We start from the raw sequence: 18,358 nt of genomic DNA, 5'->3' as shown, positions 1-18,358 counted from the left end.
GAAATATAGGCGGTATGGAGCTTGCAGCGTTCTCCCTAGTGTAGAAAACAACATCCATAGAACTAGAAAGAGATGGGAGAGTTTTCAACAAATTTCCTTTCGTGTAAGACAAAATTAAATAATACCTTACAATAGACGTCCATACACCGAAATGTGAATGGTATTAAAGAAAGAAAACATACTTTTTTTATGGAGGATGTTAACATAAAATACACTGCCATTTTAAATAAATCTTATCTAACAGTACAAGATAAAATTTGCGGAAAATCCATAATCATTCAGAGCTTTCTTTGAAAAATAACGAAAACTGATTAGAAAATTGCTGAAAACTTTTTCATTAGCAACTAAATACAATTCACTACGACATTTTATTAAAAAAAAAATTTTATTTTATCTTCGCACATGCAAAGCAAGAAAAAGCTGCTTTAAAGGCTTAGATTTTGCGCAATTTTTAACAATTTCATTTTGAAATAATAATTTTGTTATTAATTATAAATTATTTCGAAAATTTAGCTAAATATTTTTGAAGTTACAGCCAAAAACTGCAAACAAATTTTTTTTTATATATAAAAACTATATTACTATGAATATTTAAGCTAGGTTAACAAAATTTAATTCAATTATTGAAAATGACTACCGAAGTAATCACGGCAAGCTACAAGTTTATGGCAATGTTTTCCTGTCATAGGGTGTTCAAAAATCCTTGTTTTCGTTCGTAATTTAATGTCGGTCCCTTTAATCTGTGAAAGCTTTGAAACTTATTGATAAGCATGAAAAATTGCATGACTTAAACACCTCTAAATTACAAACTAATCGTCTCCGTATTTTTTAAGAAATTTAGAAAAATGCCAGAACTGAAAGTGTCTCTTCCATTACTATAAGGGTATTGTATATTATACAAAATGATTTTGAAAATTGATCAAACTGGCTGCTAAAGGCAGATAGTACTCAATACTTTTGATAATTATTTTCTAATAAAATAGATTGAAAAATAATTATTCAGCAAATGAAAAATCAAAAGTAAGTTTTCTAGCACATACGTGGTAAATCTAAAGAGAGTAATAATATCAGTTAGTAACTGTTGTCACAGGTTACTACATACATTGTAAGTAAAAGTTCACCACTGGATGCCACAATTATCTTAACTGGCTCAAAATGCAACGCCTACCCTAGTACAAAAGTTAGGTTATTCAACCCAATGTATTCAACTTTTCATTCATCACATCATGTATAACAGTAAATCACACTATAATAAACACAACTGCAAACAACCAGAATGCTACTTTGTAAGAATATTTTATTACACACATAGAAAAAAAAAATTTCTTTGTCCAACCTTATAAATTCAACTTTTCATAGTGCAGAGTAATATCATTTTATATTATCTCACACCATACGAAAGTTAGGTTATTCAATCTTATGAATTAAACTTTTTATACTTCGTATAATGTACAATAGTAAATTACACCATAATAAACATGACTATGTTCAACTAGAGAGCTATCTATTTTGTAAAAATATTTTATTACACACACAACAAAAAATAGATCATTTAACATTAGGAACATGATTGTAAAAAAAGTTGAACATCCTTACTTTACATAAAATGTGGCGATAAATCACTTCACATGAACATCATTATAATAGCTTTAAAAAATTCTTAAAAAATAAAATGAAATAAATTTTAAAGAAAGTCTTTCACAAATTTATAGAATTTCCTTAAAAAACTTGCAAATGCAATTTTAAGGATTTTTTTAATTGTCTTTATCATTTTTTTTAATTGACATTTTATTTTAATTGTTTATAAACAAAAAATAGAAATATACTTTGTACAAGATATGGAAATTGTACTAAAAACAAGAATTTAAAAAAAATATCTTTGAGAAAATTTTAAACTTGATTCCTTTATCCATTATGCTATAATACTCAGTATAAGTATAGAATTAAATAAAGTGCATTTTATTTTAACCTTTTATAGAAAAATAGAAATATTTATAACAAGATAATGAAAATGGGCTGAATCATCATTATAAGAACCAAACTACAAATATGACAAAAAAATTTTTTAATGAACTAGGAAGCTATTTCAAAATGACAAATTAAAATCATTTTCACATTTCTTTATTGAAAGTAATTATTTAGTTAAATAGTTTTTAAAAATAAAAAAAAAACTTAATTATGATTTACTCATTTTGATTATTTTTTTTATGATCAGTAAATATTTAAATGACTTGCCTTGAAGAACAAGAAGTTGATTTTATGAAGCAATCTATACTACTTTATATGTTTCAAAAACCAACTAAGAATAAGGCTTCTCACCAGTATGAACACGACTGTGTCTTGTGAGATGACTTTTATGTGAAAAACTCTTATTACATATACTACAGGAATAAGGCTTCTCACCAGTATGAACACGACTGTGTCTTGTGAAATGACTTTTATGTGAAAAACTCTTATTACATATACTACAGGAATAAGGTTTCTCCCCAGTATGCACACGGCTGTGTCCTGTCAGGTTACTTTTGCGTGAAAAACTTTTATTACATAAACTGCAAGAATAAGGCTTTTCACCAGTATGAACACGACTGTGACTTTTCAGACTACCTTTGTCAGAAAAACTCTTATTACATATACTACAAGAATAGGGCTTCTCACCTGTATGAACAAGATTGTGTCGTGTCAGATGACCTCTGTGTGAAAAACTCTTATTACATATACAACAAGAATAAGGCTTATCACCAATATGAAAAAGATTGTGTTGATTCAGACTCAGTTTGTGCGAAAAACTCTTATGACATAAACTGCAAGAATAAAGCTTCTTACCAGTATGAACACAACTGTGTTTTTTCAAATTACCTTTTAATGAAAAACTTTTATTACATAAACTGCAAGAATAAGGCTTCTCACCAGTATGAACAAGGCTGTGTGTTTTTAGACTACCTTTTTGAGAAAAACTCTTATTACATATACTACAAGAATAAGGCTTATCACCAATATGAAAAAGACTGTGTTGATTCAGACTCAGTTTGTGTGAAAAACTCTTATGACATAAACTGCAAGAATAAGGCTTCTCACCAGTATGAGTACGACTGTGTATAGACAAAGTACCTTTTTGTGAAAAACCCATATTACATATACTACAAGAATAAGGTTTCTCACCAGTATGAGTACGACTGTGTATAGACAAAGTACTTTTTTGGGAAAAACCTATATTACATATACTACAAGAATAAGGCTTATAACCAGTATGAACACGATTGTGTTTCTTCAGATAACTTTTTCGTGAAAAACTCTTATTACATTTACTACAAGAAAAAAGCTTCTCTCCAGAATGAACATGACTGTGTTCTTTCAGATGACCTTTTTCTGAAAAGCTTTTATTACATACACTACAAGAATAAGGCTTATCATCTGTATGAACACGATTGTGTTTCTTCAGATGACTTTTTAGTGAAAAACTTTTATTACATATACTACAAGAATAAGGCTTATCACCAGTATGAACACGGCTGTGTCCTGTCAGATTATTTTTCAGTGAAAAACTCTTATAGCATATGCTACAAGAATAGGGCTTCTCACCTGTATGAACAAGATTGTGTCGTGTCAGATGACCTCTGTGTGAAAAACTCTTATTACATATACTACAAGAATAAGGTTTCTCACCAGTATGAGTACGACTGTGTATAGTCAGAGTACTTTTTTGTGAAAAACCCATATTACATATACTACAAGAATAAGGCTTTTCACCAGTATGAACACGACTGTGTCCTGTCAGATTATTTTTCAGTGAAAAACTCTTATAGCATATGCTACAAGAATAGGGCTTCTCACCAGTATGAACAAGATTGTGTCTTTTCAGACTACCTTTTACTGAAAAACTCTTATAGCATATGCTACAAGAATAGGGCTTCTCACCAGTATGAACACGACTGTGTGTAGTGAGATGACCTTTCAGTGAAAATTTTTTATTACATATACTACAACAATAAGGTTTCTCACTGGTATGAAGACGACTATGTGTAGTGAGACCACTTTTTCGTGAAAAACTCTTATTACATATACTACAAGAATACGGTTTCTCACCAGTATGAACACGACTGTGTCTGATCAAATGACTTTTACATGAAAAATTCTTATTACATTTACTACAAGAATAAGGCTTGTCACCAGTATGAACAAAACTGTGTGTATTCATAATCATTTATTGAGAATATCTTATTATCTATACTACAAGTAAAAGGCTTCTCACCAGCATTAATTTTACAGTGTTTAGTCGCACTTTTTTCCTGAAAACCTCTTGTTACAATAACGAATAAGGTTTACTTACAGAATGATGCGTATTCTGAATTAAATTAAGCCTCTAATAACATATGATACAAAAAAGAGCATGCTGTATCAAGTCACTTAATTGACTAAATTTTTACTTAAGTAAAATATAGTAATGAAGAAATATGATTCATTAATAGGTACATCTGTGAAAGCATTAATTTAACTTATATTCAGACATTAACATTTTTTATTTTTCACAAAACCAACTTTAATATTTCTCTTTAGTCGAAAATACCAAGATACAAAACTAAATGTAATTACTTTACTTTACGATATTAACATGATAATAACTATTATGAACATGAAATTATAAAATTTGATTTCATTAGCATTTTATTCACAAAGACACTGCAGAAATATAGTTCATTATAAACCAAGAAAGGACAAAAAAAAATTTTTCACTTTCACCGACTTATAAGTTTTGAAATTATCTATAAAAATATTTTTAAAAAATAATTACTTTTCAATTTTTATACCAATGTTTTATCATGCACCTGAAAAGCAAGCTCTTATTCGTTAACATGAATACGAGAAAGTCAACAAAGTTCAATTCTATTTACGAGTATTAAATTGCACAAACTGAATACAGAAAATATTTTCTCAGTGTTAACAGAAAAATCACAATTTAAATTTCTTGAGTTTAAATACATGTTTTACATATATGTTTTATGTAAGTGACACACAGCTTAATTATCTGCAACTGTAATCAGTAATCTGAAATTTCATTTTTTAACTGTTTAATAATACAATTCATGAAAAGTTCGTTTAAAGTGTTACTTAAACCAAATTATTCTTCTTTGTTTGATTAATTTATCACAATGAATGCATAAATAAATTATTTCTATATTAAACACAAAACAATGAAATGAACCAATTCTTTTCGTATAATTTTTTAGAACAGAAGTAAAATGTTTTATAATTACGAAGAATAATTATAAACTACAATTGGAAATTTATCAATACAAACATTAAATTTCCATGTAAGAAAATAATTTTCTGTTAGAAGATCATTGCAACTATGATACACATTGCACAGAGACTATTTGCTGTTAGGGTTGCTACATAGAATGATATTGCCTTTAATAATATTTCCTTTACCCATGGAGAATTTTCACACAATAATTGAATAGTTTATTGATTATATAAATCGTACAGAAAACACAATATTCTTAAAAATAAATATTTATGCACGCACAATACGAATTTTATTAACGGTCAGCAAAAAGATATTTTATCATCCACATCAACTTTTTTCCATATTAAGATAATCTATGAATTAGATCTGCATGGAAATAACCTTTTTAAATCGTTTTCTATATTGTTTCCATTACTACGAGGGTAATTCACTTAACATGTGCGAGATTATGAATACGCAGACTTATAAATTTGATTTAAGAAGTTGCATATCCAACACAATTTTTTTAAAACTTTTCTTTATACAAATATGGTTAATTAATGCATTCTTCGGTCTGAGTAAGATATTAAAATTTAATATAGTTTATCTCTCATTTTTTTTCACAAATAAGTAAATATTTGCGGTGAGGTTTGTTTACGCTATCGGTTGCCTACTTCTACTCTTCTGATCTCCGTCTCTAGGTTCTTGGGACATTTTTTGACCAGTAGAGGACGCTACTTATGTATATCAGCTTATCCTATTTTTAAGAGAGTATTCCTACTGCATTGAAGAAAATTGCGTGTGCGATTCCGAAGATGCGGCAGAGAAAATGATCAGTATCTGAAATAGAATAGTTACACAAGATACAAACAATGACAACAAACAATTTAGATACATAATTATCGAATATGTAAATAAATTGCATTTCAACTTACCAATATGAATTAAGACTAAATCATAATTGTTTCCTCTAACTTAATTTGTCCACATTGATTCCAGGGTATGCAACAACATCAATATCCCAATTTCGTTCAATATTTATGAATTAGCTAAATACTTCAACACGGAATCCCCTAGTAAAAAGAGAAACAAAGTAAAACATATATTAGTATTCTACGAAGAGACGGAAGAAATATGCAAGGTTTGCTTTGCCCTTTGAGACTTAAAAATTAACTTAAAAAATCTTAGCAGGGTATAGAGAATGGAGAAAATGTATAGATAGATATAAAAAATACAAGTCGTTTATGAATTGAATTTAATCAAAAAATTTAACTTCGAATTAAAATCTGTATAAAGCTATTTAAAATTGTATTTAAATTGCTTATCTGAATTATCTTCCAATGGATTGTCATGGTAATTTTATTATATATTTTAAATAAAAAAAAATATTGGGTACAAACTGTTTTGCACATATATGTGATGCATACAGAATAAATTTTTATGAAAGTATGCATGCTCGTTATTTATTCAATAGTTAAGACAACCTAAAAGAATAATAATGAAAGCAATAATTGCGAATAAAAATGACAAATATTAGCCAAAATATAAAATAAGGATTGTGCCATTTTTTCACAAGTTTCTGTTTAGATAAGTTTTTAATAAAATTGAAACAAAACTAATTTTTAAGAAAATAGAATATAAAGCACTTTATAAAAATAAAATTTAATTAGCAATATATTTCCTAGAAAAAAAAGATAACTTTGTATTATGTCACTGAAATAAATATAAATAATTTGATTTAAATAAATGAAATTTTATTATTAAACTGCCTTATTTATTTTTGACAGATCAAACGAAGGATTTCTAAGGAAACTGAGTGAAAATTTGATAAATGAAATATTTTTATGTTTACGATTTTCTAAAAATACATAAATTTTACGTAAAAAGAAAAACAAACCATGCAATTTAAATTCTAAAGTGTGTTTTCAGAAAATTTAATGTAGTTTATTAATATTTACAAAATTTCATGTTATCTTTAATTAATTAGAATTATTTGTAACTAAAACTTTCATGACAAAATATGAAATCCCACGCCATCCAATCTAGAAAATGGCTTTCTCTAATAAATGCTTTTGTTGAAACAAGCCAAAGAGAACTTAATTTTGGCGAATAAGTTTGGATACGGATTACACGATAAATATAGGGTTATAAGTTTGGTACAATATGCATTTGCAGTCTTTTGTGCTCAATTAACTCTTATAAACCTTTGTCAAGTGGATGGACAGATAGCACAATACAGTTTTATTGGTACAACACATATTTGCAGGCTTGTGTGCTCAATTAAGGCTTATAAACATTTGTCAAGAAGAAGAACATATAGCACAATAGAGAAGGACATCACAAAGAATAATCCAGGGTTACGGCGGGATTTGAGCCCGCTACCTCCACGCTTATCAGAGCATTTCGCGGGCGATACCTCTCGGCCAGGGTTATAAGAAGATTGATAGAATTCAAAGTAATCTTCACGAAAGCTAGCGCTAAGCTCACTCTGTCCAGTTACCAATTCCGAAACTGACCAAATATCGTTTGATGCTACTACCCTTATGAAAATTTAAGGTATATTTAAGGTTGATTTGAGGCATTTTGGAGGTATTAAGGTTGATTTGAGGTATTTTGGAGGTATTAAGGTTGTTTTGAGGTAGGTATATTTGAGGTATATTTAAGGTTGCAGAGAAAACAGCAATAAAAATTATACCTCGTAAAGGTTGTAATTAAGGTGTACGAGGTTGATTTATATATACTTCAGCTTGTTTTGAGGTTGTTTAAAATTCACTTCAAATCAACCAGACTGATAAGGAGATTTTTAAGGTATACCAGGTTTATTTTCTTACACTTGTAACAAAAGAGGTATTTTTGAGGTATAAAAATTTTTACCTTATTTCAACTAACGATAAAAAGGTATTTATTGAGGTATATGAAGTCATTTTATTTATACCTAAGCTTATTTTGAGGTTGTTTTAAATTCACTTCAAATCATCCAGACTGATAAGATGATTTTTAAGGTATACGAGGTTGTTTCTCTTACACTTGTAACAAAAGAGGTATTTATGAGGTATAAAAAAATCAACCTTATTTCAACTAACGAGAGTGAGGTAATTACGAGGTATAAAAAATATACCTTTTTTCTACTAACGATATTGAGGTATTTATGAGGTATAAAAAAATATACCTTATTTCAACTAAAGAGAGTGAGGTATTTATTGAGGTGTTGAAGTCATTTTATTTATACCTAAGCTTGTTTTAAGGTTGCTTAAAGTACACTTCATATTAACTAACTCACTTCCCAGAGTTCCATGCGAGCCGGCAAATGGCGTGTGTGTTGACAATCGAAAGTCTATTCGAAATTCGGTAAGTGTGCTTGACATTTATTAATTTAGTTTTATCACTTTTAATCAAATATGCTTCAATTTTGAAACTTAAATTTTATTATTTTTGTTTTAACGACGCGTCCTGATCTTAAATAATTTAAGTTGGAGGATATTCTTAGAGGCTATCGTTGTAGGCTTAGCAATAAGAGAGAATAACCGAAATATTTCTCGTCACTGTTTTGGGTAACATTACTGGTGAATCGTTACAGCAGGTTATGCACAGTATATTTTATTGTTTGTAGTTCAGTCAAATAGAACTATTCTTTTTATTTTGCTTAAATGTATATGTTTTAACGTAGCAGTATGCACGCTGATTAATTGAGAAAAATGTTCACAATTTCTCTTATAAATAAATCATTGAAAATTGAAAGATTTTTAAAATAGCAATTTTGCTTTGAAATTCTACTATAGCTGTATGCTTATCGTTTGGATATTTGTTGCAAAGTTTATATTATTGTTTATATATATATATATATATTTACAGAGCTTATCCACAGTTCCCTGATATTACTGAGATGGCCTAGGCTGTAAATAGCACATGCGCGGCGGCGCAGAAGAAGAGACAAGCAAGCTACTGCTCAGCCTTCCCCTAGGATATAGTTCTGAATTTATACCTAAAAGAAAAAGTAATCTCTCCTAATAAACTACAGAATTTATGTAATTGTTGATAACAATAGTTTGCTAGATATTTGATAATTGAAAACTAGTAACTGTACTAGCTCACTTCTTCATGTTTGATCACAAAACTGCTATTTTCACTACATGTTATTTTCTCGCATTTTACCCACGTTAATTATTTACTAAGCAGATTGTTATTACTTATTAGAATATTGGGCAGAATGAAATTAAATCCGATTTCAAGTTTATATGACAATTTGTTTCAAGGTTATGAGCTTTTTCATGCAGCTGTTTATGGTTCACTACTTCAAAAATGTGCGAATTTCGGAAATCTTAAATATTTTAGAAATAAGTCAGTATAGTATGCAATTTTAATCCTGAATTGAATAAAATCAATTGCAAATAAAAACATTTATTGTTGAAAGTAATATGCATTATTTTGAGTTTCATCCTATGGGATGTGTATTTATATTTAAACAAGTGTTTGTAACAACTAACTATTAGTTTTATTCTGCTCGGTATTATAAGTTATATAGGAGATATTATACTCAACTTATTTTAAAAGTATTATTTCAAATCATTCTCTCTTAGACATTTTCCTCACATAAAATTACTCACAACTTTAAAATAAATGCTCCTTATCAGCTTGTAATTTGTTCTATTCGATTGAGTGTAAAAAAAGAATAAAAATTGGTACATAACTTTAAAATTTTAATTTATTAAACGATTGTAGATTCTTGATTACATTGATTAAAAATTATTAAAATAACTATTTTTTAAGAAACTCTGATGTGATTGACAATAACATAAGTCCTTTTCAGAATCAGCGTCAAAAATTTAAAAAAAAGCTGCTAGTTTCATGAAGTCTGACAAAAAGTTGAAAAATATAGACTAGGTTTATTGAGTTTAAAGATTTTTAAAAAAGAAAGGGAAGGAAATCTAATTATTAAACTTACAAGTACCATAATGTTACAGATGTATAGAAAAATAAAAAGTGTTAAAATTGCATAATAAGATTGGAATTATACAGGGTGTTTATAAAGTCCCGGACCCATTTTGATGTTTAATAACTCATAAAATAATAAAGATAGATTAAAATTAATAACATTAATGGTTAGATAGACTCAAAAAGTTTCATGACCCTTGTCAATGAACTTCCACGTGTGCCCCCTTCGTCGCACGGAGAATATCAAGTCGATAGTCAATTTCACGAGAGGTAGCTTTCTTTTTTACAGAAAAGACAATCTCATCAGTCGTATACTTAGACATGTTGGAAAACTTCGTATTTCCACAACTAGAAGAGCTTCAGCCACATGTCTTTTTGCAACAAGATGGTGCACCACCTCATTGGGGTATCATCGTTCGTAGTTCTTTGAATGACCATTTTACAGGAAGATGGATTGGGCGAGGAGGTCCAATTCCTTGGCCACCCAGATCACCTGATATAACGCCGCTGGACTTTTTTCTTTGGGGATTTATAAAGGACAATGTTTACAGGAGGATCGTGTCGAACATTGATGGCCTAAAAGCCAGAATTACAACCGCAATAGCCTCTGTGGATGCCGACATGCTTGCCGCTACCTGGCGTGAAATTGACTATCGACTTGATATTCTCCGTGCGACGAAGGGGGCACACGTGGAAGTTCATTGACAAGGTTCATGAAAGTTTTTGAGTCTATCTAACCATTTATGTTATTAATTTTAATCTATCTTTATTATTTTATGAGTTATTAAACATCAAAATGGGTCCGAGACTTTATAAACACCCTGTATATTTGAATTTCTGTAAATGTTGTTAATGGTAATACTGTCTTCAGTGTATTTTATTTTGTGGCTGTGATACATGTCATGCTTTTTAGCTACGAGGATTGAATAGAAATGGCAGAAGATATTTATCTGAAAAGGAAAATTAATTTCATCCAGTTAATTTAAATGATAAAAAAAATACTTTCTAATATTTTAAGACCTGCCACTATTATTGTAAATATGACTTTCTTACTAATTTATATTTTTTTTCCTTTTAGGTTCCAATAATTACAAGTTTCAACATGTAGACGGAAACAGTATTTAAAATAATTTTGTTGGTTTGTAAAAAAAGTGAAATTTTAGTTTTAAATAAAAGTACTTTGAATTTCAGCTGACTAATTATTTAAATTTGTAGTTTTATAGCTTTAAAAATTCAAGCACCTTAGACAACTATCTTCTAAAAATACGAGTATGAGTTCCCATAAATAATTTTTACTAACTGTAGAATTTGGATAAGTGTTATTTTAAGATGATTTAAATCAATCTATTAAAATTATAGAAGAATTATGCATTTGAAACTTTCTTTTATAGCTTAACAAAAGAAGCAATTACTGCCGAAGGTTTAATATTAAAAATTTCAGGTTGATAAATGATCTCTACTAGTGAAAAAAATGTAATGTACATTATTCTTCATATAATATATATAATATCTTTATATATATATTATATTTTTTATATAGTGAGTCTAAAAATTAATAAACTAGGTGGTCCGTATAACACCTCACCTTCGTAAGTGCTAAAAAAAACATCTTTGGTTGATAAATTAATACTTCTAAAAATACAAAAATATATACTTGAGGTTACGAAATAATAACTTAAGGTAGAACATGGAACACATGGCGCTAATTAAAAATAACCTTTCCAATTGTTGAAAATACACTTCAGGTTGATTTATAACAACCAGAAGTGTAAAATGGCCCACCTTAGGTTGAAAAATATATACCTCTACAAGCATAAAATTATATACCTGAGGTTGAAGAATAATTACCTGAGGTAGAACAAAATACATTTGAGGTTGATTTATAACAACCAGAAGTGTAAAACGACACACCACAGGTTGATAAATATATACCTCTACAAGCATAAAATTATATACCTGAGGTTGAAAAACAATTACCTGATGTCGAACAAAATACACCTGAGGTAGATTTATAATAAGCTGAAGTGTAAAATGACACACCATAGGTTGAAAAATATCTACCTCTACAAGCATAAAATTAGATACCTGAGGTTGAAAAATAATTACCTGAAGTCGAACAAAATACACCTGAGGTTGATTTATAATAACCTGAAGTGTAAAATGACACACCTTAGGTTGTTGAATAAATACTTCCACAAGTGTAACAAAATATACTTCAGGCTGAAACATATATACCTCTGGAGGTATATTTAAGGTATATTTGAGGTTGATTTTGAGGTATTCATTTGCACCCTTTTCAACCTTTACGACGTATTTAAACAACAACCTCCTTTATACCTTTAAAATATACCTCGTTGATACCTCGATTTTTTCATAAGGGTACTGAATAATAGCTTATCCCCTTCTTAAGAGAGCATTCATACTGCAATGTAGAAAACCGCCTTTGCGATTTTGAAGATGCCATTTAGAAAATGTTTGGGAGATTTTCTGCGAGTAAATGTATGTGACTAATGAAGTTCTCTTTTGTGTCTCAGAATTCCAACATGAATTTCTAGCACGTTCTATTTTTGTGTCCTTAAGAACTATTATCACAGTATACATTTAACACACCTCTGATTGCTATCGAGGAAGAATGAGAGCCTAAATTAATGATCCTTTTCTCTCAACGATGATCGCAAGTTAGTTCATCGCATTCAGTGTCAACAATCCCTAAATTGTAACATATTTGTATATAAAATAGAAATTTCTATATGTTTATATATACCTTGGCGGCAAGAATATTTTAAGATACCCATCTTCCATAAGCGATCGCAACCCTCGAATGCGCCATCTGGAGAAGACGGGATTTCCATGGCGCTTTCTTTTAGAACTAGGTATAATGTAGTTTTCATTTCCATATAGTTTCCTAACTAAAAAGATTTTAATCTATTATAAAATCAAGACAGAAACAGACGTACTTCCTTCTTCTTTGACTTTCCACACACTAATGGTGAAAGCATGCGAAGTGTTGCCATAGGTAGAGAGTTCTGCTCTAAGCCACCTGTAGCCCATTTCGATCGCCAACATGAAAAGCCTTTAAATTACGTCACGCTTTTCTTGAAGCGGTAGAGTTAATTTAAACAGTCGCAGTTAAATGATTACTTCAAAATAATGCTTCATAACTATACATATAGTTTGTCTATAGAAAGAACTCCACTTCTACAGAGTCTAAGAATGCCACCTGTTATTTGAACAAGATATAGTGCTATTCAAACAGGGGAGCTCCTTTCTCCTCTAATGGTTTTTGTTGTTGTTGTTGCTTATTCCCTTGGTCTAGAACCCTAGACCAAGTCCAGAAGATCATGTCGCATCAGCAAGTCATAGACAGTCTCTCCATCACTCATCAGTTGCCTCATAGAGGCACCAATGCAATCCAGAAGATGAGATGCAGAAGCGATGGCCGAGCAAGGACAATAGGCATAAGTCTTTTCCATCGCTCTGAAGGTCAAACACTTTATATGGCCGGTCCTAAGTCTTGACAAAGCTATTTGAGCAAATCTAGGACAAGTGCACTGCAGGGATAATCCGGGGCATTTGACGACATACCAATCATGATCTGGTGGGTGCTTCCACGCTGAATTTACCCTAGCTAACTTCAGGGAGTGAACCTCAGACACTAGTAGTTTAGAGGAACGGGGAGTAGCAAGTTCACCCCCTTCCTTGGCAAGCCGATCAGCAATGTCATTCCCTTAAATACCCACATGGGAGGGGATCCACTGCAAGAGCACCGAGTCGATCTGAGACAAGGTAGTCAATTTGATAACGATTTCCTGTCCCAAATTTTCCAAGATACTTGGCCAGTTCTTCATATATTGAATTGAACTCTTGCTATCCGTTAATATCCATATGTCAGGTACGCCAGAGTCCATGGCTAGGCTCAAGGCCTCATTTATGGCAATTAACTCTGATCGAAAGACTGAGGCATGGTCCAGGTTTCTAAGTCGGCGGTTGAACTCTCCTTCGCCTGTCCTCATAAAAACACCACTGCCGGTGCTACCGGAGTCAGACTTGTTTCCGTCCGTATAGACGACCAAGGCTCCGGGAAGGATATTATTGATTACCTCGAGAGCCAGCTGACGTAGCAACTCCGGTTGTTCATTTTGCTTGGTAAAATCGATATTTAAGTCATCCTTAAAAACTACATTACATAGAGAAGTATTAGGTGTCAATAGATTAAAAAGAGGGCCTGGCTCTCCATCAAACTAAGAGGGCTGTCACTTTTCAGCCTCTGATTGTTTGTTGAGTGTTGATAAAAATAATGCCGTTCTATTGTGGGAGCCATAGCTCTTAAGCTTGGCGATGTACTTTGAGATGTTAGTCTCTCTTCTTAGGCACAAGGGTTGCAGATCAGCCTCATATCCTCAAACAATATTATTGGGGCAACAGTTACTGAGGCCAGTGATAATTCTGGTTGCACTTAATTGTATTCTTTCTAATTTTTCTGGATTGATAGGTGCAGCAATCTGATAAATTGATTGTCTTTGTGATGCCACAATAGGCGATACATATTTCCTAGCTTTTAAAATTTCTTTAATTTCTTAAACTTATTTTTTTAATCATTCTTAACTGTATTTTAAATAAACTAAACTAATTATTTTATTTTCGTTGCATTTTATGAAAAACGAATAAAAAATATATTATTCTTTTCTTAACAATCAATGTAACGGCTAACTATTTAATTGAATACTAATGAAGACTCATTAATTCACTGTCGCGACAAAAACGAAAGGAAAAATCTATTTATAACTCTTTATTTCTTACCATAAAAATGTTTCAGTTGCATTGCTATACTAATTATAAGAGTCTTTTTTGTGTTTCCTTCCTTCCTTCCTTCCTCAATGGCACGACAGCCCCGGGTGGGCCCTGGCCTTCTCAATCAACTTCCTCCAGGCCTGCCTCTGCCTGGCAGTTGTCTTCCAGTTTGAGACTTTTAAGACTGAAAAGTCTCTTTCCACGCAGTCGGCCCATCTCAGCTTTGGTCGACCTCTGGGCCTTGATCCGATGGGCTGAGCCGAAAAGATTATGTTTGTCGGACGCTCTCTGTTCATTCGAATGATGTGACCAGCCCATTTAATTCTTTGAATTTTTACATACTTGACAACATCAGGCTCTCTAAGGGCCCGATAGAGTTCTGAGTTTGAACGTCTGTACCAAGTACCATCAACTTGTTTGCCCCCAAAAATGGATCTTAGGATCCGACGTTCGAAGATTCCCAAGGAATTCTCATCTTTCTGTGTTGTTGTCCAAGTTTCTGAGGCATATGTTAAGATAGGTCTGATTAAGCATTTATAAATTAACAGTTTAGTATCTCTTTTTAGTAGTTGATTTTAAATATTTTTTTAATCCATAAAAACATTTACTTGCACTATTGATTCTACTTTGTATTTCGATTCTTCTTTGTATTTGTGTTTCGCATTCACCAAATTGTTTCCAAATTTTATAATGATTATGGGGGGGGGGGAGCTTTATTTTTGGCTATGATATGTTTCTATAAATCGCATTCATCGCCCTACCGTTGAATATCTATCTTAACAGAAACTCTCGATGTTAAGCGAAGGATTTTTTTTTCCTTTAAGGGCCTCCATTTTTTTTAATATTTTCGAATGCTGCCATATTCTATTTAATATTTACTTAAATAAATAATTTTTCCTGAAACGATTTTACTCATTTTTCTGGGATAATATCCCTACATCACATAAAAATTAAGTTGTATCTGAAACGGCCAAAGTATGCTTAACACATCAATGATCTTACCTAAACTAACCACTTAATTGGACTGATCACCTTCTTCATAGTCATTCTCTCATACTCTTCTGTTTTACTTCAGAATATTCTTCGGGTTATAAAACTGTATAGAAATATAATATAAAACCCTGATATACAAAAAAAAAGAAAAAAGAGTTAAATATACCTCTATATTTCAAATAATTATATCTGAATATTTTCATTTTTTCTCATAGTTTTTACTTAAATATGTTCGTTTTAATATTGAATTTCTGAATGCTTACACTGCAGTCAGGTGAGGATAGGGTATAAATGGATGGTTGACTGAAAGTAAACAATAACAAGCTGACTAAAACCGGAAGAAACTTAGAAAACTTTCGGTGTCTCTCTCGGCCTATGTTATGTTTGTAGTATAATCGCCGGTGAACAGCCGATCCATATTTGAGGTTTATGACTGCTAATGATCAACGCCGTATATTTGCAATTTTGAATCCAATTCAGAAGACAAGGGAACTCCCGGATCAATTATCGGGAGAAATTTGCCGTTGTGGAGCACTTAGCCCATTGGTACCATAGCCGTGGAACCCAATCCAGAAGACAAGGGAATTCCAGGATCAAGTCTTGGGAGAAATTTGTTTTCATGAAGGACTTTTTAAAGGAACTAATCCGCATTTGCGTTATATGGAGAGAAAAATCTGGAAATCCTCCCACGGTTAGCTTGACGGAAGGGTACTTTAACCCATGACCCGTCTATCACTGCGGATATTTTACCTCAGCACTGTGATCGGTGCGATCCGGGTACGGAATTCGTATCCTTCAGCCACTGCTAGGATTCGAGCCCAGTTCACCTCATTGGATGCGTATGTTCTATCCCTTAAACCACCATGACTCCTATGGGGGACCATATTTTATTTTATTTTATAGTTTATAACCGTCGTTGAACAACCGATCCAATTTTGGGTTGGGATCAAATGTTCAACTCCGTAGCCTTGCAATTTTGAATCCAATCCAGAACACAAGGATACTCTTTGATCAATAAATATTGGGAGAAATTTCCCTACTTGGAGGATGTAGCCCATTTAGACCATAGTTGTAAATGAGATTTCTTATATGACCCCAGAAAAAAAAATCCGGACATAAAGTTTAAAGACCAGATTCAGAAAATAAGTCTGTATGTCCGGATTTTTTCTTCTGGGGTCATATAAAAAGTCTCATTTCAAAGTCTCAACCAATAACATTTTAAAAGATTTTTTGCAAACTTACCTTATAATACCCGGAGATAACTGAATGAAGTGGTAACTTAACATTAAGGTGTGAAAAAAAATCACATTTAGAGTGGTGGGTAATTTACAGGTGACAGTGGTGACTGACAATCACCTCTCGAGTGCAAAGGGTTAATTGTTTTTAAATCTCATCATCACTCTAGAACTACTTTCACAATAATATCAAAACACACAATGCTCTTGATAACTCGATTTTCTATCAGAACTTGTCATTTTGACAAAGGTAAATGCTTTATTTTATAACCGCGTTGAACAGCCGACCCAATTCTGGGTTTACGACTACCAATGTTCAACTCCGTAGACTTGTAATTTTGAACCTAATCCAGAAGACAAGAGAACTCTTGGATCAAGTATTGGGGAGAAATTCACCTTCGAAGAGGACTTTTTGATGGAACTAATCTGCATTTGCGTTTCATGGAGAGGAAAAGCTCCCATGGCTAGCCTGACGGTCAGAGGACTTTAACCCGTGCTATGTCTACCCCTGAGGATATTTTATGCCATCTTGTACTCGGTGCGATCAGGGTGTGGAATTCGTAGCGACCAGCCATTGCAGGGATTCGAACCAGGTTCAACTCATTGGAAGGCGAGCGCTCTATCTCTTGAGCCTCCACGGCTCCAGGTGAATATGTTTTAGTTATCATTTACAGTAATTCGGTTAAAACTGAGTGTTTAATTGGATTGCAATCATATCTTCTGAACTCCACTTTAAAATATTGCAAATAGTTCAAATGCAGCTTTATAATTCAAATTTTTAACTTTTGCAACATCATAAATTTTCACAAGAAACTTGTCATTCTGACCAAGGAGAAAATCATTTCTAGTGATGCTGTAAAGAAAGTGCTTAATGGTATTTCGCATTGTATCTTCTAACCCTATTCTAAAATGTAGCCGATAGCTAAAGTGCAGCTTTAGGAACCTATTTTTAAACATCCTGCCTTATCAAGAATAAGAATAAATTTTTAAAGAACCTTACAACGCTTAGTTTTCTACCACAAATCGCACCGTATTACCCCCCCCCCCGAAGACGTATTATGAGTAAAAATAATTTTTCCTCTTTGAATATGTGTTTAATTGTTCTATTAATTAATAAATTTCACGACATTAATTAATTCCGAGATTGTAACGTAACTACACCACTGCAACTTTTAAATCGCAG

The 18,358-nt window shown here is 31.7% G+C and overlaps 1 protein-coding gene and 1 long non-coding RNA gene across 3 annotated transcripts in view; one reads left to right on the top strand and one right to left on the bottom strand.

The window, feature by feature from the left end:
- Positions 1–1,280: 1,280 nt before the first annotated feature.
- LOC107440300 (zinc finger protein 585A) overlaps positions 1,281–18,358 on the bottom strand; it is a 36,136-nt gene continuing 19,058 nt past the window's right edge. Inside the window, exons 2-4 of the mRNA XM_043050065.2 lie at positions 13,989–14,333; positions 13,483–13,883; positions 1,281–4,201 (exon numbers count right to left, since the gene is read on the bottom strand). Of these exons, the coding sequence (XP_042905999.2) occupies positions 2,300–4,201; positions 13,483–13,883; positions 13,989–14,333 (2,648 nt within the window). The 3' untranslated portion in view covers positions 1,281–2,299. The remainder of the gene's footprint in view (positions 4,202–13,482; positions 13,884–13,988; positions 14,334–18,358) is intronic.
- LOC122270885 (uncharacterized) lies at positions 8,336–11,346 on the top strand. Of its 2 annotated transcripts, none has more exons than XR_006226038.1 (3): positions 8,336–8,572; positions 9,077–9,218; positions 11,235–11,346. It is a non-coding gene; the product is annotated as an uncharacterized lncRNA (long non-coding RNA). The 2 variants fall into 2 exon arrangements; XR_011636456.1 differs by having other exon boundaries at positions 9,077–10,865.

The sequence above is a fragment of the Parasteatoda tepidariorum genome, chromosome 3 (assembly GCF_043381705.1).
Source record: "Parasteatoda tepidariorum isolate YZ-2023 chromosome 3, CAS_Ptep_4.0, whole genome shotgun sequence".
Lineage (NCBI taxonomy): Eukaryota > Metazoa > Arthropoda > Arachnida > Araneae > Theridiidae > Parasteatoda > Parasteatoda tepidariorum.
This window is presented reverse-complemented; position numbering and strand designations above follow the sequence as displayed.